This window comes from Triturus cristatus, chromosome 3_2 (genome assembly GCF_964204655.1).
Source record: "Triturus cristatus chromosome 3_2, aTriCri1.1, whole genome shotgun sequence".
NCBI classification, from domain to species: Eukaryota; Metazoa; Chordata; class Amphibia; order Caudata; family Salamandridae; genus Triturus; species Triturus cristatus.
In genome coordinates, this window is record NC_140584.1 from 995,758,687 (window position 1) to 995,780,520 (window position 21,834).

General features: G+C 45.3%; 1 protein-coding gene across 2 annotated transcripts in view; it reads right to left on the reverse strand.

Moving 5' to 3' along the window:
* The window catches only part of SRRM3 (serine/arginine repetitive matrix 3), a 361,844-nt gene that overhangs the window by 67,242 nt on the left and 272,768 nt on the right, over positions 1-21,834 (reverse strand). For both annotated transcript variants that reach the window (XM_085649611.1, XM_085649610.1), the window contains 4 exons: positions 16,311-16,379; positions 9,833-9,874; positions 7,086-7,136; positions 297-401 (listed from right to left, as the gene is read on the reverse strand). In XM_085649611.1, coding sequence (XP_085505737.1) covers positions 297-401; positions 7,086-7,136; positions 9,833-9,874; positions 16,311-16,379 — 267 coding nt within the window. The remainder of the gene's footprint in view (positions 1-296; positions 402-7,085; positions 7,137-9,832; positions 9,875-16,310; positions 16,380-21,834) is intronic.

The following is a 21,834-nucleotide window of genomic DNA, read 5'->3' on the forward strand; positions in this document are numbered from 1 at the left end:
CTCGCCGGGATGTCATTTTGCTTGCTTGCGGTCGCCAACTTGCACTTGAGGACCGCGAGCAAGCAAAAAATGACCGCTGCACTACGCTACGCGTGTTTTCACTGTGCTACGTGCAATTCGCGAAGTAGCGCAAACTTCGCAAACTACGCGAGCGTAGCGTAGTGCTTTGCCCAGGCTTAATGTTGTTATAATTTATAGATCACTCATCTGTTTTTAATATTGTAAAGTCTTTTCCAACTGAAATTGCCTTAAATACAAGCAGTAATGGGTGCACTGTTTCAACCCCCAGGTCCCACCTGCCGGGAGACTTTCCGCTGCTGTAGTCGGAGGAGGGCGACGGGCTGTGGGAACTGCAGCTGCTGTGGTGATGGGACCTCTGCGATGGCGACTCCGTCCGCGGCCTGTTGGAAGATAGAGGCAGAAGACATCAAAGCATCCATTATTGGCGTCCTACCTGAGGTCTAACACAAGCAACAGCTCCAAACATCCCACCTACTGTTTCAAAACCTTCACACTGCCACGCAGCTAAAGAAGTTACAGTGGATTGTTGCGGGTTCTTTATTAAATTAAAATGATTTTACATCACAGTAGAAGTCGAAGAGGGTACCTTTTTGGGATTATGTATTTTTTTTAAATGTACATTGTGAAAAGTTTGACGGGCGGCTTTGATGTTTGACGGAGCCATCGATCAAGCTTTTAACAAATTGACAGGAACCACTACGGCTCCTTGCAGTGACAAGAAATGTTCGCAGGTCCAGCAGGCATCTCTAAACGCAGAGCAGGGGTATCCATCAGGGCGGCAGAATACGTCACAATGTGGCCCTGACGGGGGGACATCTGTACTCTGAACTCTAGATCAGGCCCTAAGCCCCTTCTTACCCAATTTAAAAGTGGAGTCAAATCCAAGTGCCCCGTATATTAATCACTTGGTGGGAACTTGGCACTCATTGTATATTATTATTCTATATTATTTTGTATCATAAGTCTTTCACTTTGAGCAAAAGACAGAAAGGTAGAAAAGGAATTGAAATATAGGAATGGAAAACTAGGAAAATATGAGGGTAGAGCTATGTTAACGTATAGGCAGTCGACCAGGGCCCCCTGGTTAATATATCGGGACAGTCAGAAAACTCTCTCCCTTTCTCTCTCTCTCTCTGTCTCTCTCTCTCTCTCGCTCCCTATCTCTGTCTCTCTCTCTCTCCCTTTCTCTCTCTCTCCCTCCCTCCCTGTCGCTTTCTCTATCACAACCTCTTCCCCCCTTTCTACCTCTCTCTCTACCTATCCTTGCCTCGTCCCTATTTACCTTTCTATACACGCATATCATATCTCTCTCCCATCTTAGTCACTCCCCCTTCCCTCTCTCTACCTCCCTCTATCTTACTTGTATCACTGCTTGTCTACCTTGCATCTCTTTCAGCTGACTCCCACTCTTCCTACCTCATCTTGCTCTGCTCCATCACTCGCTCTCTACTTCTCTGTCTTATTGTATTTCATTTCTCCATTTCATCAGTCACTAAACTCCTGTCCTTCTACCTACCTCGCTTCTCTATTTACCCTTCTCTTCCTACTTCTGTGGCATCGCCGTCCGCCACACTCTACCTTTCTTTCTCTGCTTCGTCATTCTCTCCGTTTCATGTCTGTATCCTTACTTATCCTCAGCTGTTGTAACTCACCCCTTTCATGCGCTCTCCTTCTTTCGCTATTAACCTCTACCTCTCTCTGTGTGGACACGCTCTCTCTATATCTCTAGTATCTCTTCCTCCACTCTCTTACAATACCCCTCTCTACTGCACCTCTTTCGACCTGTCTCACAACCTCTTCTCTTTCACTCTATGCCCAACACTGCATCCCTAACTCTGTTACCCCCTCTTGGTACCACATCACTGCTACCTCACCTCTCTACCTTATTTCTCTTTCTCACATCTCTCACAACCTCACTTCTTTCTACCTGCCCTCTTTCTCTGTCACTACCTACGCTCTATGTTGCACTCACCCTTTATTTGCTTTATTACCTCCCGTTATTCAACCTCTGTTCATTCTATCTAACCGCTGTCCCTACTGTACTTATTTCCCCTCACCTCTTTCTCTACTGAAGGTTTTTCTTCCGTCACTCTGTCACTCCTTCTTTATGAGTCTCTCCACCTTACCACTCGAACTCTCCTTTACCCTCTCTCTACCACTGGACCAACCTCACCTCTCTCTCCACCCAACTCGTCTCTTCACGTCACCTCTTCTCTATTTACTCCCAATATCTATTTCTACCCTCACACTTCTCTCCCCTAACTCTTGTCTGCACTTCACCTCTTCTCTGTTTACACCAAATATCTATCTACCCTCACACTTCTCTCCCGCTAGCTCATCTCTGCACTTCACTTCTCCTGTTTACTCCCAACAGCTATTTCTACCCTCAAATTTCTCCGTCCCTAGCTCGTCTCTGCACTTCACATCTTCTCTGTTTACTCCCAATATCTATTTCTACCCCCACACTTCTCTCTCCCTATCTCACTATTCTCCTTACCAGGACGTCCTTCTATGCCTCACTACTCACTTTGCCCGTCTATCGACTTCACCACTGTCTCTACATCTCTCTACCTCGCACATAATTCCCCTCTTTCTGTCTTACTCTCTCGCTCTCCCTCATCCTCTGTGTTCCCCACCCCTCGACATCACATATTATTTCCTTCTCCTAATTCTATATCTCTCGGCCTCCCTCTTAACCTATCCCTCTACCTGCTTCTTCTCCTTCCTACCTCTCTGTATCCCTCTTTCTGGCCAGCTCGCCTTTCTGTTTTTACCTTACATCTTTAACTGGCACACCTCTCTCCCTACCTCATCTTCGCCTCTCAGTCCTTCTCTTGTCTCCTGCTCCCTGCATCAGGACTAGGGGTTTCTTCCTACCCAGAGAAGTGTGTACAGAAAAAACAGAAGTGGGGGGACAAGACTGGAAGAAAATGTTATCAAAGTTTATAGATGACATTGTGAAAATCCTCAGGGCAGGGCTTTAATGTTCCCTGTTGCAGCGAGATTGTCAGTGGTGAAGGGCGATGTATTCGCAGTTATGAAAAACCGACAATCAAAGCTGCAATTCCAAGCAGTAGGTGCAGATGTCTGATTTTAACACTGGTCAACTAAACATCCTTCAAATAACCCTCCCATTGGTTTTACTATAATCCAAAGGAGCGGCCAGGTGAGACACTGAATTCCATCCGAAAATATTTTCTTTTCATGGCAAAAAAAATGAGATCCAATTCCTAAAGGAAATGTCTTTATCAATGCTTGTTGAAGCTTTCATTTGATGCTATGTGACTGGCCGATGTGTAGCGCCTTGATCATTCGGGTGTTATTATATTGACTGTTGCTGAATGAATAACAGCAGGGGCGGGGATGTCACAATCTATGTCTTGCCTAGGGTTCCAAAAACCTTAACATGATGTGAACATCACATTGGTTTGGTTACAAAGAATGAACGCGGGGATGGGGCAGGACGTAGGAGAGTGAGATAAAGAGACCGGAAGTGTAAACCGATGTAAGAAAGAGGCAGGAAGTAGACTGAACACCAGGGTGCCTCTGTACTCAGCATTCTGCGGCTCTGGTGACCCGCTTCTAAGAACAAGCATTGGCATAGCCAATAGGTCTCACCTTTGGGACCTTATAAGTGTTTAGCCATGCAACAGTTGCATAACTAAACACTTATAAGGTCCCAAAAGCGAGACCTATTGGCTATGCCAATGCTTGTTTTAACTGCTGCAATCTATTGAAGCCTCAGGGAGAACATCAAAGCGGCCGTGCGGCCGCGAAAGTGAAAGTAATCGGGGTAAAGCACCGCACACGCGCCCGCGCACATGCACTGTAGCTCTAGGCTGGCCTGGTAGCACTTTTTGGAGCCCTCACAAAATGTCTCGCCAGACCAGCGCATGCGCTGGGTCAGGCGAGACCATAACTAAACACTTATAAGGTCCCAAAAGCGAGACCTATTGGCTATGCCAATGCTTGTTTTAACTGCTGCAATCTATTGAAGCCTCAGGGAGAACATCAAAGCGGTGGTGCGGCCGCGAAAGTGAAAGTAATCGGGGTAAAGCGCCGCGCGCGCGCCCGCGCACATGCACTGTAGCTCTAGGCTGGCCTGGTAGCACTTCTTGGAGCCCTCACAAAATGTCTCGCCAGACCGGCGCATGACCCTGAGCTTTAAAAAAAAAAATGTAAAGAAGGGAAGGAAACACTGTCTGTTCTGCAAGCAGCAGAAATAGTGCATCGTGTGATCGCGACATTGCCTGTTGAATCGGAAAGCTGGGCCCCTGCCCTACGCCTGAATACGTCGACTGCTCAAAAACCTGCAAAAAAGCACAAACCCCCCCCTAAAATTGGCCAGAAACCAAAAGGCACAGGCAGAGCTAAAACGAATTCTTCGAATTTATTAAGTATAAATGTAACAAGCTTCTGCGAAGCTCCGAAGACAGCATATCTAAGATGCCCCTCGCCCGCATCCATGACAAGTGAGCCAAGAGCGGGCGATCTAATGTAAAAGCTCTGAGTGAAGACAGCGAAGGGACTCGGCCGCCCCTGCAGTGCAGAACTCGCCGTTGGAGACTCCCATCTGGAAACAAGGGAAAAAACAGCAAAAAGAGATGCGAGTAGTTGAGCAAATACATTCCCTGCGCTCTTCCGCCACCTGATGGATAATTAGGAAACAACAGGGGAGAGAACATGCTTAAAAACTGACGAATAAATAACTGTCTAGAACACTTGCAAAGGGAGAACACAGAACAGCTGGAGAGAACACAAAACAGCTGCAAAGAATACACCTTATCGGAAAATAAACAACAAAACAGTGCTCAGAGAAACAACCTCTACCCATTGCAATCATTGAACAAGCTCCAGTGTGTGACGTAAATCTCGAGACCAGGTGGTGAAGATGTTCTAACTCCTAAAACGCTGCAAGACTATTTTAATGGAAAGAGTGTAGCTCTCTTTCAAGAACCTCTGCTCAACGAGGTCTGGCTTGACAGCGCAGCTGTCGCCAGCCAATTAAGGGGCATATTATCAAGAAACGGCGTTAAAATTATCGCCGCTTTAGCGGCAGAAAACTGCCGCTAAAGTGGCGATAATGGGCTTGATTATATGCCCTTGAGAATTCCCATAGAAGCCCATGTTCTGGTGTCAACATGGGCTTGTATTGGAATTCCCAAGGGCATATTATCAAGCCCAATATTGCCGCTTTAGCGGCAGTTTTCTGGCGCTAAAGCGGCGATAATTTTAACGCCGTGCTTGATAATATGCCCCTATGTGAGCACATATTAAGAACCAAAAGTACATGTTTTGAGTGGGCAGAAGTTGTGTGCTACCACAAGAAAAGTGCTTGCCCTCCAACGGCTGTGGTCATGTTGTTTATTTATCCATCTGCCTGAGCTTGAACTTTCACATGAGACAGTGTACAGCTATTGAAGTGTCAAAGATAACTAGATACGGTGAGGTGTTGTTCTCTGGCATCAGCACACCTGGGAGGAGGCAGTCAATCCTTCTGATGGCAACAAAAGAGCAGCGGGTAATACCCGAGTAGGGTGGTAGAGGAGACGCAGTGGTGTAGCAAGGTCAGGTGGTACCCAGTACGGAAAATTTCTCGTCACCCCCGGCTTGACAAAATGGCAAAAATATGTGTATAAAACATATATTTCTGCCATTTTGTCACCCCCCTCAGTGATGAGACCCAGGGCGGTCCGCACCCACCGCACCCCCCTGCCTATGCCACTGAGGAGACGACTAGCTTGGATAATTGGCTTCAACCCACTATCATCAAGAACGGTGCAAAAAAAAAAAACAGCACTCCAGGAAAAATGTATATGGTCTGCTGGAGTGCCCCCCATACACTATTAAATAGCTCAACAAAGTCCAGCAGTGGTATTTACATTATTATAAGGAAATACCACAGTGTTTAGCAACTTTACAGTAACAATTGGGAAATAACCAGTGGTTCATCTTTACTGGGCTGTCTGCCGGTAACCATTACCAGAAATTGACTGTGCCGTGCTACAGTAATTACCGGATATGCTTAAATAACAAAAAGCTGTAAAACTGTTTGGTAAACAGATTACCAGATTTTTTTCTGTTCCGCCGCATTTCCACCAATGTCTGAATGAGAGTCACAGCTGGCGGACTCGTGTCATAACTGCATTATTGACCTTGGAGTGGGTCAGTAATGCTGAACGCCCGTCACTGACAAAGTATGGTTTGCTGGAGGTCATGACTTCAAATCCTGGAAAGGCAGATTCCTCCTTCCGCCTTTCGGTAGGTCAGTAAATCGAGTACCATAAATTGGGTAACAATTCCATGTGTTATTTACAGTGCTTAGAAACAAGAGACACTCGGTAAGAAGTGCTATATAAAACACAAGTTATTATCAAATAGCATGTATGAAATGATGAGATTCAATGAACATGCCGAGCATACTGCCACCACCTAATGCTGTTTGGCATCATTCTGGGTTCAGAAAGAGTGTGAAGCTTGTTCAATTTAACTATTTTTGTATATTCAATAAAAACCATTACAAAACCATAAAAGCATTTATTGGTTCGTATGTGTAGATTTTGTGTGAAAATGATGCTTAGAGGACTCTAAAGACAGAAAAGCTTGAGAAACAGGGGCATAGAGCAGACAGAAACAGTTGATTTGTTTGTCTGCCAATGTGCAATCAGGAGAGTGGGTGCTAATAGCTGCATTACCCACATTCTACCTTTGATTAGGTCCCACGATGTATAGGTTAGGAAAATGCCATCTGTTTATGACCTCTGCAAAAGACATTAACCACTGTTAGTGCCCCGAGCAGTTGACAATAAGACTTAAATATTGTTCCTTATTAACAGGCACTACTTGGCTTGTCCCTCAGGGTCATAAGAGTGGGCGAGAGCCTACAACTATGGAAACTGGACTCAAAAAATAATGCACTGTGGCGGGCGTGGCAGGTACAATTCACAATCAGCTGATTGGTTTATATTTCAATGACATCTTGTAGTGCCATTTATGCAAACAGTAGGCAATTCTACACACATTCCACAACACTTCTGTCACATATTTGAGGAAGAATAGCTCACCTCTTTCTGTCCTTGGTTCTATCTTTTCTTTTGTTCTTAGAACTCCTTGACCTAAAAGACAACAGAGAACTGAAAAGACAGCAGCTGTGAGCATCTTACACATTCAGGATGATAGGGGCAGTGGAGAAAACATGGTATGGCGAGTGAAACAGAGAGGAAGGCAGCATAAGACGAGGAGGGTGGAATAGAGTGGAAGGCTAAGAGAGGTGATAGGAAAGTGTGGTGTGAATAACAGAGAAAATAAAAGGTTGGATAGGAAGGCGAACACTCCTAAAGGTGTTAGAGAAAGGATTGTCAGGCGAGGAATGACATAAATGTGAAGAGAAAGACAGGGGTGGCTCCTCCACAATGGCGGAGGAGCGTCACCCCACTGGCTCAAAGCCAGCAGGTGAAAAATAAAACCATATCTATTATGGTTTTATTTTTCATCTGCTGCCTGAGCCAGCGTGCGTAGGGAGGGGCGGGCCGGGGCTGAGGGAGGGGGGAGGGGGACTGGTTTGTGCACTTCCAAGTGCACATGTCTCTTTGGCCGTCCGTCTCAGGCTGGCCAAACACACATGTGCACTTAGGTTTCTCAAACAGCCAGGTTGGAGAAACAGCACGGACTCTCTGTCCTAAGCGGAGCATCAAAGTAGCCCGCTCTGGCCAATACCTGCACTGGTCTCATGGCATGAGAGCAGCATGAGGATTGCACAGGGAGTCTGTGATGCTGTTCCAGTGTCTGCAGGGACCAGGAAGAAGACCACCAATGTGGCCGACAGCCTCTGGTAAGTCTTCCTTTTTAAAAATTATTATTAAACTCTCCTCCCTGCGCTCCCACCCGCACCCTCCACCCGGACACTGGCACCTTCTCCATCACAGTCTCTAACACGTGTGTGAGGGACACTAGCACCTCCTCCAGCACAGCCTCTAACACGTGTCAGAGGGACACAGGCACCTTTTTCATCACAGCCACTAACACGTGTGAGGGACACTGGCATCTTCTGGAGCACAGCCTCTAACCGGTGTCTGAGGGACACTGGCATCTTCTCGAGTGCAGCCTCTAACACATGTCAAAGGAACACTGGCACCTCCTCCATCACAGCCTCTAACATGTGTCTGAGGGACACTGGCACCTCCTCCATCACAGCCTCAAACATGTGTCTGAGGGACATTGGCACCTCCTCCATCACAGCCTCTAACACATATCAGAGGGACACTGGCACCTTCTCGAGTGCAGCCTCTAACATGTGTCTGAGGGACACTGGCACCTTCTCGAGTGTAGCCTCTAACACGTGTCAGAGGGACACTGGCACCTTCTCGAGTGCAGCCTCTAACACGTGTCAGAGGGACACTGGCACCTTCTCCATCACAGCCTCGAACATGTGTCCGAGGGACACTGGCACCTCCTCCATCACAGCCTCTAACATGTGTCTGAGGGACACTGGCACCTCCTCCATCACAGCCTCTAACGTATATGAGGGACACTGGCACCTTCTCCATCACAGCCTCTAAAACGTGTCTGAGGGACACTGGCACCTTCTCGAGTGCAGCCTCTAACATATGTCTGAGGGACACTGGCACCTTCTCGAGTGCAGCCTCTAAAACGTGTCAGAGGGACACTGGCACCTTCTCCATCACAGCCTCTAACATGTGTCCGAGGGACACTGGCACCTTCTCCATCACAGCCTCTAACATGTGTCCGAGGAACACTGGCACCTTCTCGAGTGCAGCTTCTAACACATGTCAGAGGGACACTGGCACCTTCTCCATCACAGCCCCTAACACGTGTCTGAGGGACACTGGCACCTTCTCTGTGACAGCCTCTAACACGTGTCTGAGGGACACTGGCACCTCCCCCATCACAGCCTCTAACACGTGTCTGAGGGACACTGGCACCTCCTCCTTCACAGCCTCTAACACGTGTGTGAGGGACACTGGCACCTTCTCCGTCACAGCCTCTAACACGTGTGTGAGGGACACTGGCACCTTCTCCGTCACAGCCTCTAACACGTGTGTGAGGGACACTGGCACCTTCTCCATCACAGCCTCTAATATGTGGGATGCTGGGACCTCTTCCAGTACAGCCTCTGAAGCACGCATGAGCAATGCTTGCACCTCCTCCATCAATGCTCCAACACCGGCCCAAGGGCATCTTGCATCGCGTGCAGATGGCCTCTTACAACTGACTGAGGGAGGGCGCATCCTTCTGACCTATAGATGCAAGAAACTGGCACCCTCTCTAGCAGGGTCCTACTGGGATAAAACTGGCCCTGCGATAGCTGGGTGAAAGAAGTCCCCTGGGGAGCAGGAGCCATGGAATAGGAAAGGAGAAAGGGGAGCTGTGAGAGGGTGGCAGGTCTAACACATCCAAGGAAGGAAAGCAAAACACAGGAGACAATAGTGGAGAGGTGAGGGCGTGGAGTAGGAAAAAAGGAAGAGATTTATGTGATTATTTAGGAAAAACAAACATGCAAAATACAGTTTATATATACATGCCATTCCCTGATTTGCAATCTAGCAAATGGTAAATGTCATTTATCTTGGTATGTTTTTACTGAAAAGAGATTAGGTGAAATGTATTTTTTTAAATACTATTCAACAGATTTGTTTTTTTCAGAGGTCACAGGCAGCCATGTACCGAAGGCACAATGGAAAGATGTCAGTGTCCTGAGGCCTCGTATGTACGGTGTGTTTGCTCTATTGGTCACTCCTACTCCAGGTTCTCCGGAAAGTCGTTCCCAGGGGTGAAACATCTTTTTTCTCACCTGTGTCTTCTCTTTTTCCTGGATCCGGATCCGGATCTTGACCTTGACAGAGACGGAAAAAACAGACATTAGAGAGAATAGTAAAGCAAAGAGCTTCACCAGCCAAAGGTGACCTGTGCTGTCTCTACCTGGGCTCGTTCAAGAGAAGTGGGCGTGGCGTGTCCATAGAGGTGAGCGTTCACTCACAATACATGAGTTACACTCATAGCCCAGGGCTCACACTCACAGGTAGCCACTCACACTTACAGTGCCTGGCTCACACTCACAACCCATGACTCACACTCATAGTACCTGGCTCACACTCACAACCCATGACTCACACTCACAACCCATGACTCACACTCATAGTACCTGGCTCACACAACCCATGACTCACACTGATAGTGCCTGGCTCACACTCACAACCCATGACTCACACTCATAGTACCTGGCTCACACAACCCATGACTCACACTGATAGTGCCTGGCTCACACTCACAACCCATGACTCACACTCATAGTACCTGGCTCACACTCACAACCCATGACTCACACTCATAGTACCTGGCTCACACTCACAACCCATGACTCACACTCATAGTACCTGGCTCACACAACCCATGACTCACACTGACAGTGCCTGGCTAACACTCACAACCCATGAATCACACTCATAGTACTTGGCTCACACTCATAACCCAGGGCTCACAGGTAGCTACTCCCACTCATAGTACCTGTCTCACACGCAGAACCCATGACTCACACTCATAGTACCTAGCTCACCCTCACAACCCATGACTCACACTCATAGTACTCATAGTACCTGGCTCATGCTCACAACCCATGACTCACACTCATAGTACCTGGCTCACACTCACAAACCATGACTCATACTCACAGCCCATGGGTTGCACCCTAAGGTCTCAGTTCATGCTCACAATCGATGACTCACACCAAAAGTTCAAGATTCAAGCCCATAGCTCACTGGCTCACACTCACAGTCCATAAGTTACACGAGCAGCCCGGAGTCACACTTACTACTTTTCCTATGACTCCCAATGCACATTCAGAGTCCATGGGCCAAGCTCAGAGCCCAAGGTGCACACTCGCGGGTCACACTCAAAGGTCATGAGGCAAACATAGGCCTTCATTGTGAGTGGCCCGCTACATTTTATGTATGTAATTACTGTTACCTCACATCCTAGAATCCTGAGTTTTGCATCAAACACTGAACCCCTGGCAGTGTTCGCCCAGTATACCATGGCATGTCAAATCTGGGAGATGCTCAGTATGTACCTTGGACATGTGGATTTTGGTTCACTAAGCACATTGTCATCTCAAGCATGTCTTAAAGACAAGTTTTTCGATCCTCTGCTCGGAGTAATTTTGTTTGCCCATTTTCTACTAATGCAACTCCACATGATGCCAAACACTATTGAATTACATATATATATATATAGGGGGTTTAAAAACTCCGTAAAATCACACTGAGCATAGAAAGACAGAGTCAGAGACAGAGGTAGGCAGAGAGACGTGGACAAAGATCGAGTGAGTGAAAAGCCATTTTATCAGGTGAGGTGCCCTGGAAAGATGGGGACCCTGGGCAATTGCTCACTTCGTCCATGTCTTACTATGTCTTTGACTAAGCACCAAAATCCACACGATGATCAATTTTGCAGGCAAAACTCACAAAAATGGTAATGATCACGCCTGATACATTTCAATCACTTTAGTGTCAGATTTTGTCACGTGCAACAAATATCATTTCGACACTGGGCCACTCGTGATGAAAGACTTCGAGTCAGCGTTTGACGCCGACAAGCCTTTAAATCTATCACTACCTCTTGATTGAAATAACCTAAAAAAATATCATATGACGTCCACATTATCAGCCTTACCACTACAGCTCAAGGTGCGTCTAAGTAAGTGGACGTGGAGTTATGAATAGTAGATATATGCTGTACATACTATAAAGTATATACTATATAATGGGTATATACTATATATAATGGGTATATACTATATATAATACAGGATATCATCTACTGTAAATAATATACATCCTGGAAATCAAGTATCTTCTCATAGTACTAACTGTAATCTTAAAATAACAGATAAACCTAAGCTAAAGGCTTCTCATGTACTGAAAGCATGGAATATCATCATTTTAACAGTTTCCAAAGTGAAGGTCACCCTGATGAATACCTGCCAACAAAACTTAATTCTCAAGAAAAGTCAAACTGACGAGATATACTTCCCTGAAAAAAGGGTTATGTGGAAAAGACAATCTTTTATTGGTAAAAAAACAAAAAAGGGTTTTGGTAGTGGTTTTTCTGTGCCTTCCACAGCCCAGTAGTCAAAAAATTAGAAGATACTGACACAAAGGTAGGAAGGGGAAAGGGTGAAGGTGCAGAGGATGGAAGGAAGCATGGGTGGGGATGGGAAGGAATCAGACAAAAAGAAATGGGAAAGCAGGAGGGGGCAGCTCTGGGGGTAGTAAAGGCCGAGGCGGGGAAGAACAGAGGGGTGCAGAAGGGGAGAAGGGGCAGGAGGAGAAATCACTCCTGCAACCAGCCAGCAGGTTGGTTTCATCTGCCTGGTTAAAGGCATTCTAAAAGAAAAAATTGTCAATAATGGTTTGCTAGGATAAATTTGTAAGAATTGTTTTATTGTCTCTAATTTTTGTCAAAAACACATACAACCAAAAAGGCTGTTTTCTTCCAGACCTTTTTTCAGTAATTTAGCACCACCACTAGCGGGCATCCCAAAGCCATACCTAACCTTACCTTACATTGTGACAACCCCTGCCATCACTGTATTTATTTATCTATTTATTTTTTTATTTTCAAGTTATATATAGCTCAAATTTAGCCCGAGGGCATCAGATCGCTTTACGAGGGATGCAAAAACAGAGATTACAGGAGATATGAAAAAATAGGGATGCATAAAGGAGATATAATACAGGCAGGAAGCATACAGTAAAAATAGTTCCCGTTTGGCTGAAACATGTCGACCTTGATAAATAGCAGCTATTTGTTAACACTGCTTTTTGTACTGTTGTTTGGTTTTATTTAGTGTGTGAGGCGATATTTTCATTAAACAGTCGTTTTCTCCTCACAACTCTATTTTAAACACTGCACTCACTTTTCTATGCACTGCACGGTTTTTCTATGTGATCATTAATCACAGAAATATATGATCAGTTTTTCATATGTCTCTATGATCAAGAGACATATCATTCGTTTGGGTGGATGACCAGATGATAAGATTGATCACGTAGACAATTGATGGGAATCCAAGCTCTGCTCAAGGGTCCCTATACTTTCACAATATTCTTTGCTTCTTTATTTCTGACCCTTGTAGCCCTAGGCACTTGTGGGTACCTTGTTGGAAGACCCCCAGTTCACTAGGGTATTGAGCATACAGTAAAACGCAGTATACACAGAAAGAATATACACTAGTGAAAGGAGAGGACTGTCAATGCAGTTCTGAGGTGGTTAAAGGAGACAGCGGCATTGGGCATAGCATCGTAGGTAAGGGTAGGACAGTTTGTTACTAGGACAGGATGTGGAGCTTTGTGGGAAGACCTCATTTAGAGGGAGGCTTTAGGTATTTGTTGAGAAGCGATAGTTTGAGTTTTTCCTGAAGTGTAGGTATGATTGGTTGTCACGTAGTTCTTTTGGAAGGACGTTCCAAATTCTGGAGCCTTAACATCCTCTCAGGGTTTAACCAATGTTTTTAGAGCCGGTGTTCTTTAAAATAAACTATTGTATAATAATATTTTGGAAAGTGACCTTGTGAAAGTACTCCAATAGACTTTGGTGAGTGTCTATGCCCAAAATGTTCTTTGGAATGCAATAGATGGACTAACGCTTTCAAAAATGCACTTAGAGAAAACCAGCAATCTCCCTCACTCTATGAAGAAGTCTTTAAATCCTATCAAACTATGAGGAATATTACTGGGACAATCTACTTTCCCAACCTTTCTTTACACATCCACCGCTGATATTTAGGATCAACAAATTATCTGCTGGGCACATCACTGACATTAAAATTAGGATATTATGCTTTTAGGGTAGGATGTTGAGCAGTTTGCCACAGGAGTAGGAGATCTCAAAGGACCCCTTACACATAGCCGACCGATCACATAGCATTGTGTAACGGTGAGTTACTAAATTACTCACTCACAAATCACCATATTGATACAAAGTATTCCACGTCACATCTGTCTGCTCTTGACTAACTCTTCTCGCAATAGTCACATTGCCTCCCTAACGCTTCTGCGTACTCCACCTCTGCATCTCTCTTGAACCCTCTCTAAAGCTGCCACATTCCCTCCTCCATTTATTCCCTTCACCCCAAGCACTCGTTATTAGGTCTGGCTCTAGACAGATTTAGCAGTCGGTATGATATCAGATCATAATATCTTTTACAATATGTATGCAGCCTCCTTCAGACATTGAGTTTCATTTGTTTTTCATTGTTTGCCATTGCTTGGGTGGGCTAGCCACTTAGACCCTGGCATTTTATTGGTGGTTATTTTGCCTTTTTGGGACCATTAGGTTTTGGCGATGTGGGCATCAAATGGTCCTTTTGTTTGAATGCAGGTGCAGTGTGACATGTAGTTATTACCTGATTGTTGAGTGTTATTTGATGGCTTTACTTTGGAAACAAAACAACATTTTAATTGCTGATTTACGTATTTTGGTTCAGGAAGTATGGGCTGTTTGGATGCCTCGCACTATCATAAAGTTTCAGCTTTTGTTGTTCACAAAGTAAAGATGTGAACACACCAAAGTACTGGCCGTTTGTCTCTTGAGTTCACCACTTGCAATGTTCTGTCTCTTTTTCATAACATTCTTCCTTGAAGGTACAGCTTTGCTCATCTCGTGTCGTCTGTTCGGTGAAGCAGCCCTTTTTTCAGATTCCACACTGTTGCAGCCCAAAGGTTTGCCACATTTTTGGCTTTACTTTCTGGGACACCTGGAGGCAACACTGGTCTAGTACAGGCGCTGTGTCCTCTGGAGAGAGGACTCCTTTCTCTGATGAGTTGGGTTAGCACTCACCCAGGGACTACTCACCTTTTATCTGCCACCCTTTGGGCCTTGCAGTGCCGGCTGGGGCCTCTGCAGCAGATGGGAGGGTGGGAATGCGCTGCAGCCTGACTGATGCAGCAGCAGCCTGCCCTGCCCAGACGAAACATCTCTGGAGTCTCATGAGCTTTGCAAATCTTTGGCTAAGCAGCACCTGGTACCCCTGAGGGAATCTGCCATGCAACCCGTCTCTGGCTGCTGATGGTCCACAGCACACAACAGCAGGTAATCCACTCAAGACTCAGCTAGATTACTGGCATCTGCTTCTATCACTCTCCGAAATGGGCAAATAATTAGCCAGGAACCCATACATTGTGTGTGGTGGAAAAAGGTGCAGAGTTATGCGGGGCAGAGTCCTGAATGGGTAGTGCCAATAATGTCAGAATAAATGACAGACAAAAGATGCACGGGTTTCACCAAATCTGCCCCAAAACAAGTTGACAAGTAAAATGTGATAGTAAAGATGTTGTGGCTGGTTAAATTGGTCTGAAATAGGCTGCCTTTTAAGGCAGGTAGTGGGTTATGATGACGCCTTCTGCAGAGGCCTATATATGTATCCAGCAGCTCTGGTGGTTAATTCCTCTGCTGTAGGATCTGTGTGCACCCTGAGCCTACATTTAAGAGTTCAGGTCATCATAAAATTGCTTAGAGGGTTAATGTGCCTGCAAGATGACTCAATATAATCATGAACACCATGTACCCGTTCAGAACTTAACAACCAATTGACGTTTAGTCATGTTTTACCTCAATCTAGTCAGGAGGAATAAAGTTCTAAATTATCATGGTTGTGGAAGGAGAAACTCAAATGGAATATAGCGTTCCATTAAAATGTAATTATCTGGTAAGCCACCTGTGGTGGGATGATAAAGAGACGAAAAAATATCTTTCAGCATTTCATACTTGCTGGTGACACATAAAACTACTGTTGAAACAACAAAGATTCAGCCTGGCTCATCGGAGAGAGGAATCAAGGGGCATATTATCAAGGACGGCGTTAAAATTATCGCCGATTTAGCGGCAGGAAACTGCCGCTAAAGCGGCGATAATGGGCTTGATAATATGCCGCAGAGATTTCCAATAGAAGCCCATGTTCACACCAGAACCTGGGCTTCTATTGGAATTCTCTGCGGCATATTATCAAGCCCATTATCGCCGCTTTTAGCGGAAGTTTCCTGCCGCTAAAGCGGCAATAGTTTTAACACCGTCCTTGATAATATGCCCCCAAGCCTTTACAATGAAAAACGAAATTCGGCATTGCGTCCTAGGGGCCAAGCTCCAGGAACATGGTTGCTGGTCTTATCACACAGAACATAAGAAAAATATATGTGCAATAAACAAAACATGCTAAAAAGGTACCAAAAGGATCTTGGTAGGGTGGAGTGCGGGGAGGAATATTGTCATGCTACCTGTCTCTTTTGTGCTTTTTTCCGCTTTTCTTTTTCTTGTCTTTCCGGATTGGCGAGGAGCTGTCACACCTAGCGGGAAGAGGAAACAGATAATCATTTGCCAGAAGTTTCAAAGCCGGGGCATTTGTGAAGGCTGGAACAAACTTTGGGAAGCATTTAGAAGTGGGCATATGGGATAGTGATCAAAGTCTGTGGCACCTGGTAGTGTGGCACAGTGATGAATGAGTGTGAATGCATGCGTGGTATATCTATTTTTATTAATGAAGTTCTGTATAGCGCGAACAAGACCCACGCGGGTATCAGAGCGCTTCACATTTAGGATAGTAAGGATACAGTCGAGGGAAAAGAACATTCATTACACATATGAGTATATAATGCCAACATTGGCTATGCAGGTGTGCAAAAAAGTAGTAAACAATCATGGCATCTGAAGAGTGGATATGAAATAAGCAGTGGAGCCAAGGCTCTTTAGGGCAGAAACATGATCAAAAGTATATTTTTCACTTTCTTTTTGAAAGAAGCAGTCGATGAGATTCGACGGACTTCCGGTAGAAGCGAATTTCAGATCTTCGGGGCAATGCCTGAGAAGGCTCTGTGTCTCGTTCTCTGTTTGTGGAAGGTCTGTGGTTTCAGAAGCAATGAACTTGCACTTCGCATGATCTGCATCCCCCGATAATTCTGGCTTTTGAGACAGTTAAATGGGGGTCTTGAAATGTAAGGCTTTGTGAGTCAAGCAGGCAATCTTGAGCTGTATTCTTGCTTTGTAAGGTAGCCAGTTTAGGGCTTTCAAGGCTGGGGCGTATGGGATTGTTTCTTTTTGTACCGGTAATCAATCTAGCTGCAGCATTAATGGAAGCTCTTAGCAGGGCCAGACTCTGTTAGTGAAGACCATAAAGCGTGGTACTCCCATAGTCTAACCTTGGGAGGACTAGAGATTGCACCGCCTGATTAAAGTCATCCTGTGGGAGGAATGGTTTGAGATTCCTTAGTAAACTCATCTGGTATTGTGCTCCCTTGGATGCATTGCGGATATGATACTTCATGTTCAAGTGCATGTCTATTGTAATTCCGAGGGATTCTGCTAACTCAATAATGTGGGGAGAGCAGTTGAAAGCTGAGAGATGTTTCATCCAGAGGTCGATATTGGGGGTGTGATTAGGGGAGCAATAAGGAGGAATTCTGTTTTGGAGGTGTTGAGCAAGTGGTGGTTCTCCGTGAGCCAGTTTTGCGTGTTCAATAGGGTAGAGTTGAGTGTAATGAAGTATTCGCAGGAGGTGATTTTCAGATATAGTTGAGTGTCATCCGCATACATATGAAAAAGAATGTTCGCGGAGTTCAGAGAGTTTGCTACGGGTTCCAAGAATAAATAGAAGAGTATGGGTGACAAGGCGGACCTTTGTGGAACCCTCATGGTTACTGTAGAGGGCTGAGAGAGGGAATGATTCACCTTGACTCTTTGGGATCTATTGTGTAGGAATAAAGTAAACCATTGCAGTACAATCCCTGAAATGCCCATCTGGTGTTCAAGAATGGAAAGAAATTTGTCGTGATTACCAGTATCAAATGCATATAATAGGTCAAGGAGAATCAGAAGGCAAGATTAATTTTGGTCTAGCATTTTTAAAATGTCATCCATTATGCGAATGAGGGCAGATTCAGTGCTGTGACCTCGCTGAAAGCCAGATTGATGGTGATCCAAGAGTTGGAATTTCTCAATGTGTATGCAGATTTGTGATTGGCAATTTTTCCAGAAGTTTCGCCAGAGTAGAGATGTTGGAGATGGGGTGGAATTTGTTGAAGTCCGCAATGTCTGTGTTTGTTTTTTTTAGAATGGGGGTTTCCTGTGCTGCTTTTAGGCAGTCGGGGATAGTGCCTTGCAATAGTGAAGCACTAACATTCTTTGACCAAAGGCGGAGGATGGCAGCTATTAATTCTTTGAAGACGGGAGGTGGGAGTGGATCGCTGAAGTGGTTAGATGGTTTGATGGGTAGAAGAGTGTTATAGATGTCACCTTTGTTAAGCAGAGTGAACGTGTGCCAAGGGGTATTGTTCTTGGGGCTAATGTTATGAAGAACAAACCTCTCCTGGGGGGCAGGAGAAGCAGCAAACCCCGGAAGTGGAAGCAGAGCCCTCTTTCATTCTAGATTGATATCAATACTTTTTGTTTTTTCAACGAAGAAGGTAGCCAATTTGTAGCATGTTGGGTAGGGGTCACCAAGATCAGGGTGGTTAGGTGTGTTGACCAATTATTGTTTAATAATTTCAAAACGTTTCTTGGGGCAGTTTTTGGCTTGATTAAGTTGGGTTCCGAAGATGTCTGCCATTGCCCTCTTGATTTTTCTTTTGTAATAATTCCTAATAGATCTAAGGTGATTTATGTGTTCGGTGGAGAGTATGGATCTCCACGATCTTTCGGCTGCCCTTAAATTGCGACATTCCGAGTATAAGTATACATTGTACCAAGGTTTGGAGATTATGGAGGAGGCATTTCTATGTTGTAAAGGGTCTATAGAGTCCAGGATACCAGAGATAGAGGAATTGTAGAAATCTGTGAAGACACGAACATCTTTCATGTCTGCTTGGGAAGATAAGGCATTTTTATATTTTATTGCTAGCTCTTCGGTGTTAATGTTTCTAAAGTTCCTTTTCCATTGCCTCGTTTTCTTGGGTTAGTCCCTCTTCTGTGACACCTCCCTGTTGATAAAGAAAATGATGCTGTAATGGTCAGACCAGTCACAAGGGATGATGGAATTCAGTGTGATGGTGTTTCCTTTGGTTATGATGAGGTCCAGAGTTTCACCCTTGTTATGAGTTGGGCTGTTGCAAAATTGGGTCAGTTTATGGTCTATTAGAATTGATTTTTGACAGTTCTCTGCTTGATCGTTTGGGTTAGACCAGTGGAGGTTGAAATCTCCTAGGAAGATTTGGGACAATAAGGGGTCGTCGTTGGAAGAGATAATTTCCATTAAATGTTCAATGAAGGAGAGGTTGTCTCAAGGGGGGTTGTAGAATGTGTGTAGTTTGCAGACAGGGAGGTTTTTGCTTGTGATTTTGAGGCATAGATATTCACTAGATGACTGAGTGAAGGTTTCTGAGTGTGAAACCGAGAGTGTAGTTCGGTGTATGCAAGCTATTCCTCCACCTTGTTTCTTACTGGCACATGCATCAACATAGGCTTTTGCTATTCCTTAATTGCGATTATTAAGGAATCGCAATTAAGGAATTGCAAAAGCCTATGCTTGTAGGAAACGCTATAAAAATAGCGATTCCTGCACATTCCTTAATTGCGAGTCGCAAATTGCGAGTCGCAATTAAGGAATGCCGTCGAATTCATTCCTATGGGCCTCCAGGCCCATAGGAATGAATTGGAGATTGCATGAGCAATTTGCGAGTACCATTAGGTACTCACAAATTGCTCATGCAATTTCAAGGGTGCAAGGGTGTCAAAATAACACCCTTTTGCACCCCTGAAATTGATCTGTGCATATATGTTGCACACACACATGCCCTAAGGGCATGTGTGTGCACAACATGAAACATTGAAAAATGCACAAAAGTGCATTTTTCAAACTTTTTGCAAATTACCATGAAGTTCAACTTCATGGTAATTTGCTCCCCCTATTAGCGAAATAGCTAATTTTTTTACTTTAATGCATTGCATTTAAGGAATCTCAATTTGGGATTCCTTAAATGCAATCGCAATTTAAGTAATCGAAATTTAGAGATTCCTTAAATTGCGATTTTTGCATTTGGGATGATGCATCCCAAATGCAAAAATACCGGTCGCAAAGGGGCAAATTCTGAGAATCTGCCCGTTTGCGACCGGTTTTTCCTTTGATGCATGTGCCTGTTAGTTCTGTCCAGCCGAATTATGTCGTGGCTAGGGGGGACTAGAAGGTCCCAAGGATAGGGGTGGAGGAGCTGTTCTGCCAGGTTTCCGTGAGGATAATGATATCAAGCTCGTTAGTAAGGATGAGATGGTAGATATCGGGAGCATGTTTACTAGCTGATCTGCAGTTGAATAGTACCCATTTTAATTGGTCAGTAGAATGGGAGTTAAGCGTCTGAAGGATGTTAATGCACTTGAGGTTGTCACTATTTAAAACTCTGGGGTGGTGGTAAGGTTCTCTGAGAAGGTTGGCTTGAATGGCTTGGATTTGACCCAGTAAGGACGTGTCAGAGTCAAATGGGAGGGAGTAGGAGTGGAGTAGATCACGAATATCAGAGGCCGTTAGCTCAGCCTTCAGTCTTCTTGGTTGGGAGGAGGCATTTGGGAGGGGGAGAGTTTTCAAGGAATGGTGAGAGGTATGTGGGTCAAGGGCTGGAACAGAACCTGTATGGGCGAGGGGACGGTTCCCTGAGGTAATACAAGTTCTGAGCAGGGGGAGATGTTCGATAGTGATGTCTTTCCATTTCTTCATTTCGTCCAAGAGATGGTGCAGGTGGATGGAAATCTCATTAAGGCTAGCGGTCAAATCTGGGTGTTGGTTGTTAGGAGAGGATTGTGTAGAGAGTTGCAGCAGATAGGAGGTGTCTCGAGGTAAGGCAGGCTGGACAGAGGTGGTAATAAATTGGTCAAGGGGAGCGAACGACTCACTGAGGTCTTGTTGAGAACCAATTAGTGTGGAGATATGAGCCGGGGATGGAGGGAGGAGAGGGGGCATAAGTGAGGCAGAATGGATGTGAGCGAAGAGCGGATATAAGGGTTGTGTGTGATAGGTTCACAGGGTTGCGGTAATCTGGTCTCAGCCTGGTCTGATGGCGTGATAGGTAAGATCAGGCAAGGAAGGTCCCCAGGAGAGAGAAAAAACGGGGGAGTGAAAGCAGATGTTCTGGTAGGGGACCCAAGGTATGAAGGCGTATACAGTGGCATAGCTGGGGGGGCGGTGTGGACCGTCCCAGGCGGCACGAGCATTGGGGGCGGAGGCCGGCCCCACTCCCCCGTTCTTACCTGCAGCCAACTTGGCTGCAAGAATCAGCAGCACCCCCTCACAACCCTCCCTCTTACCTGCGGATGAATAAATCACCAGAACTCCCCCGCTCTTACCTGCGTCCGTCGCGGCCCATCAATCGCTCTTTGATCAGACTGCCATGGGCGGCAAATACAGGGGCCGCCATGGGCGGCCTAAGGCCTAGCTACGCCACTGGGCGTATAGTTCAGTGAGGAGTGTGTCACAGTATGACCAATAGCCACAAGATTCAGTGATCGTGTGGACAGTGAGGGTTCTGGCGATACTAAGTCAGGGGGACTGGATGGGGTAGGGATCCTTTAAGGAGTGTGGAGGGTTATGTGAAGTTGGAATAACCCCGGATGTTAGTTGAGGTGAGATAGTGAGATCATGGGAAAAAGGGAGGTTTAATAGGGTCTGACAAGACTTACAAATTACTGCAGGAAGATTTTATCCATTGTAGCTAAATTATGATTTGAAGCTTGGATTAGGATAATTCTGTTGTTGTAGAGTGAGATGGTAGAGTTCACCTTGAAGAAGGGTGAAGGCGACACTGACAATTGGAGTCCATAAAG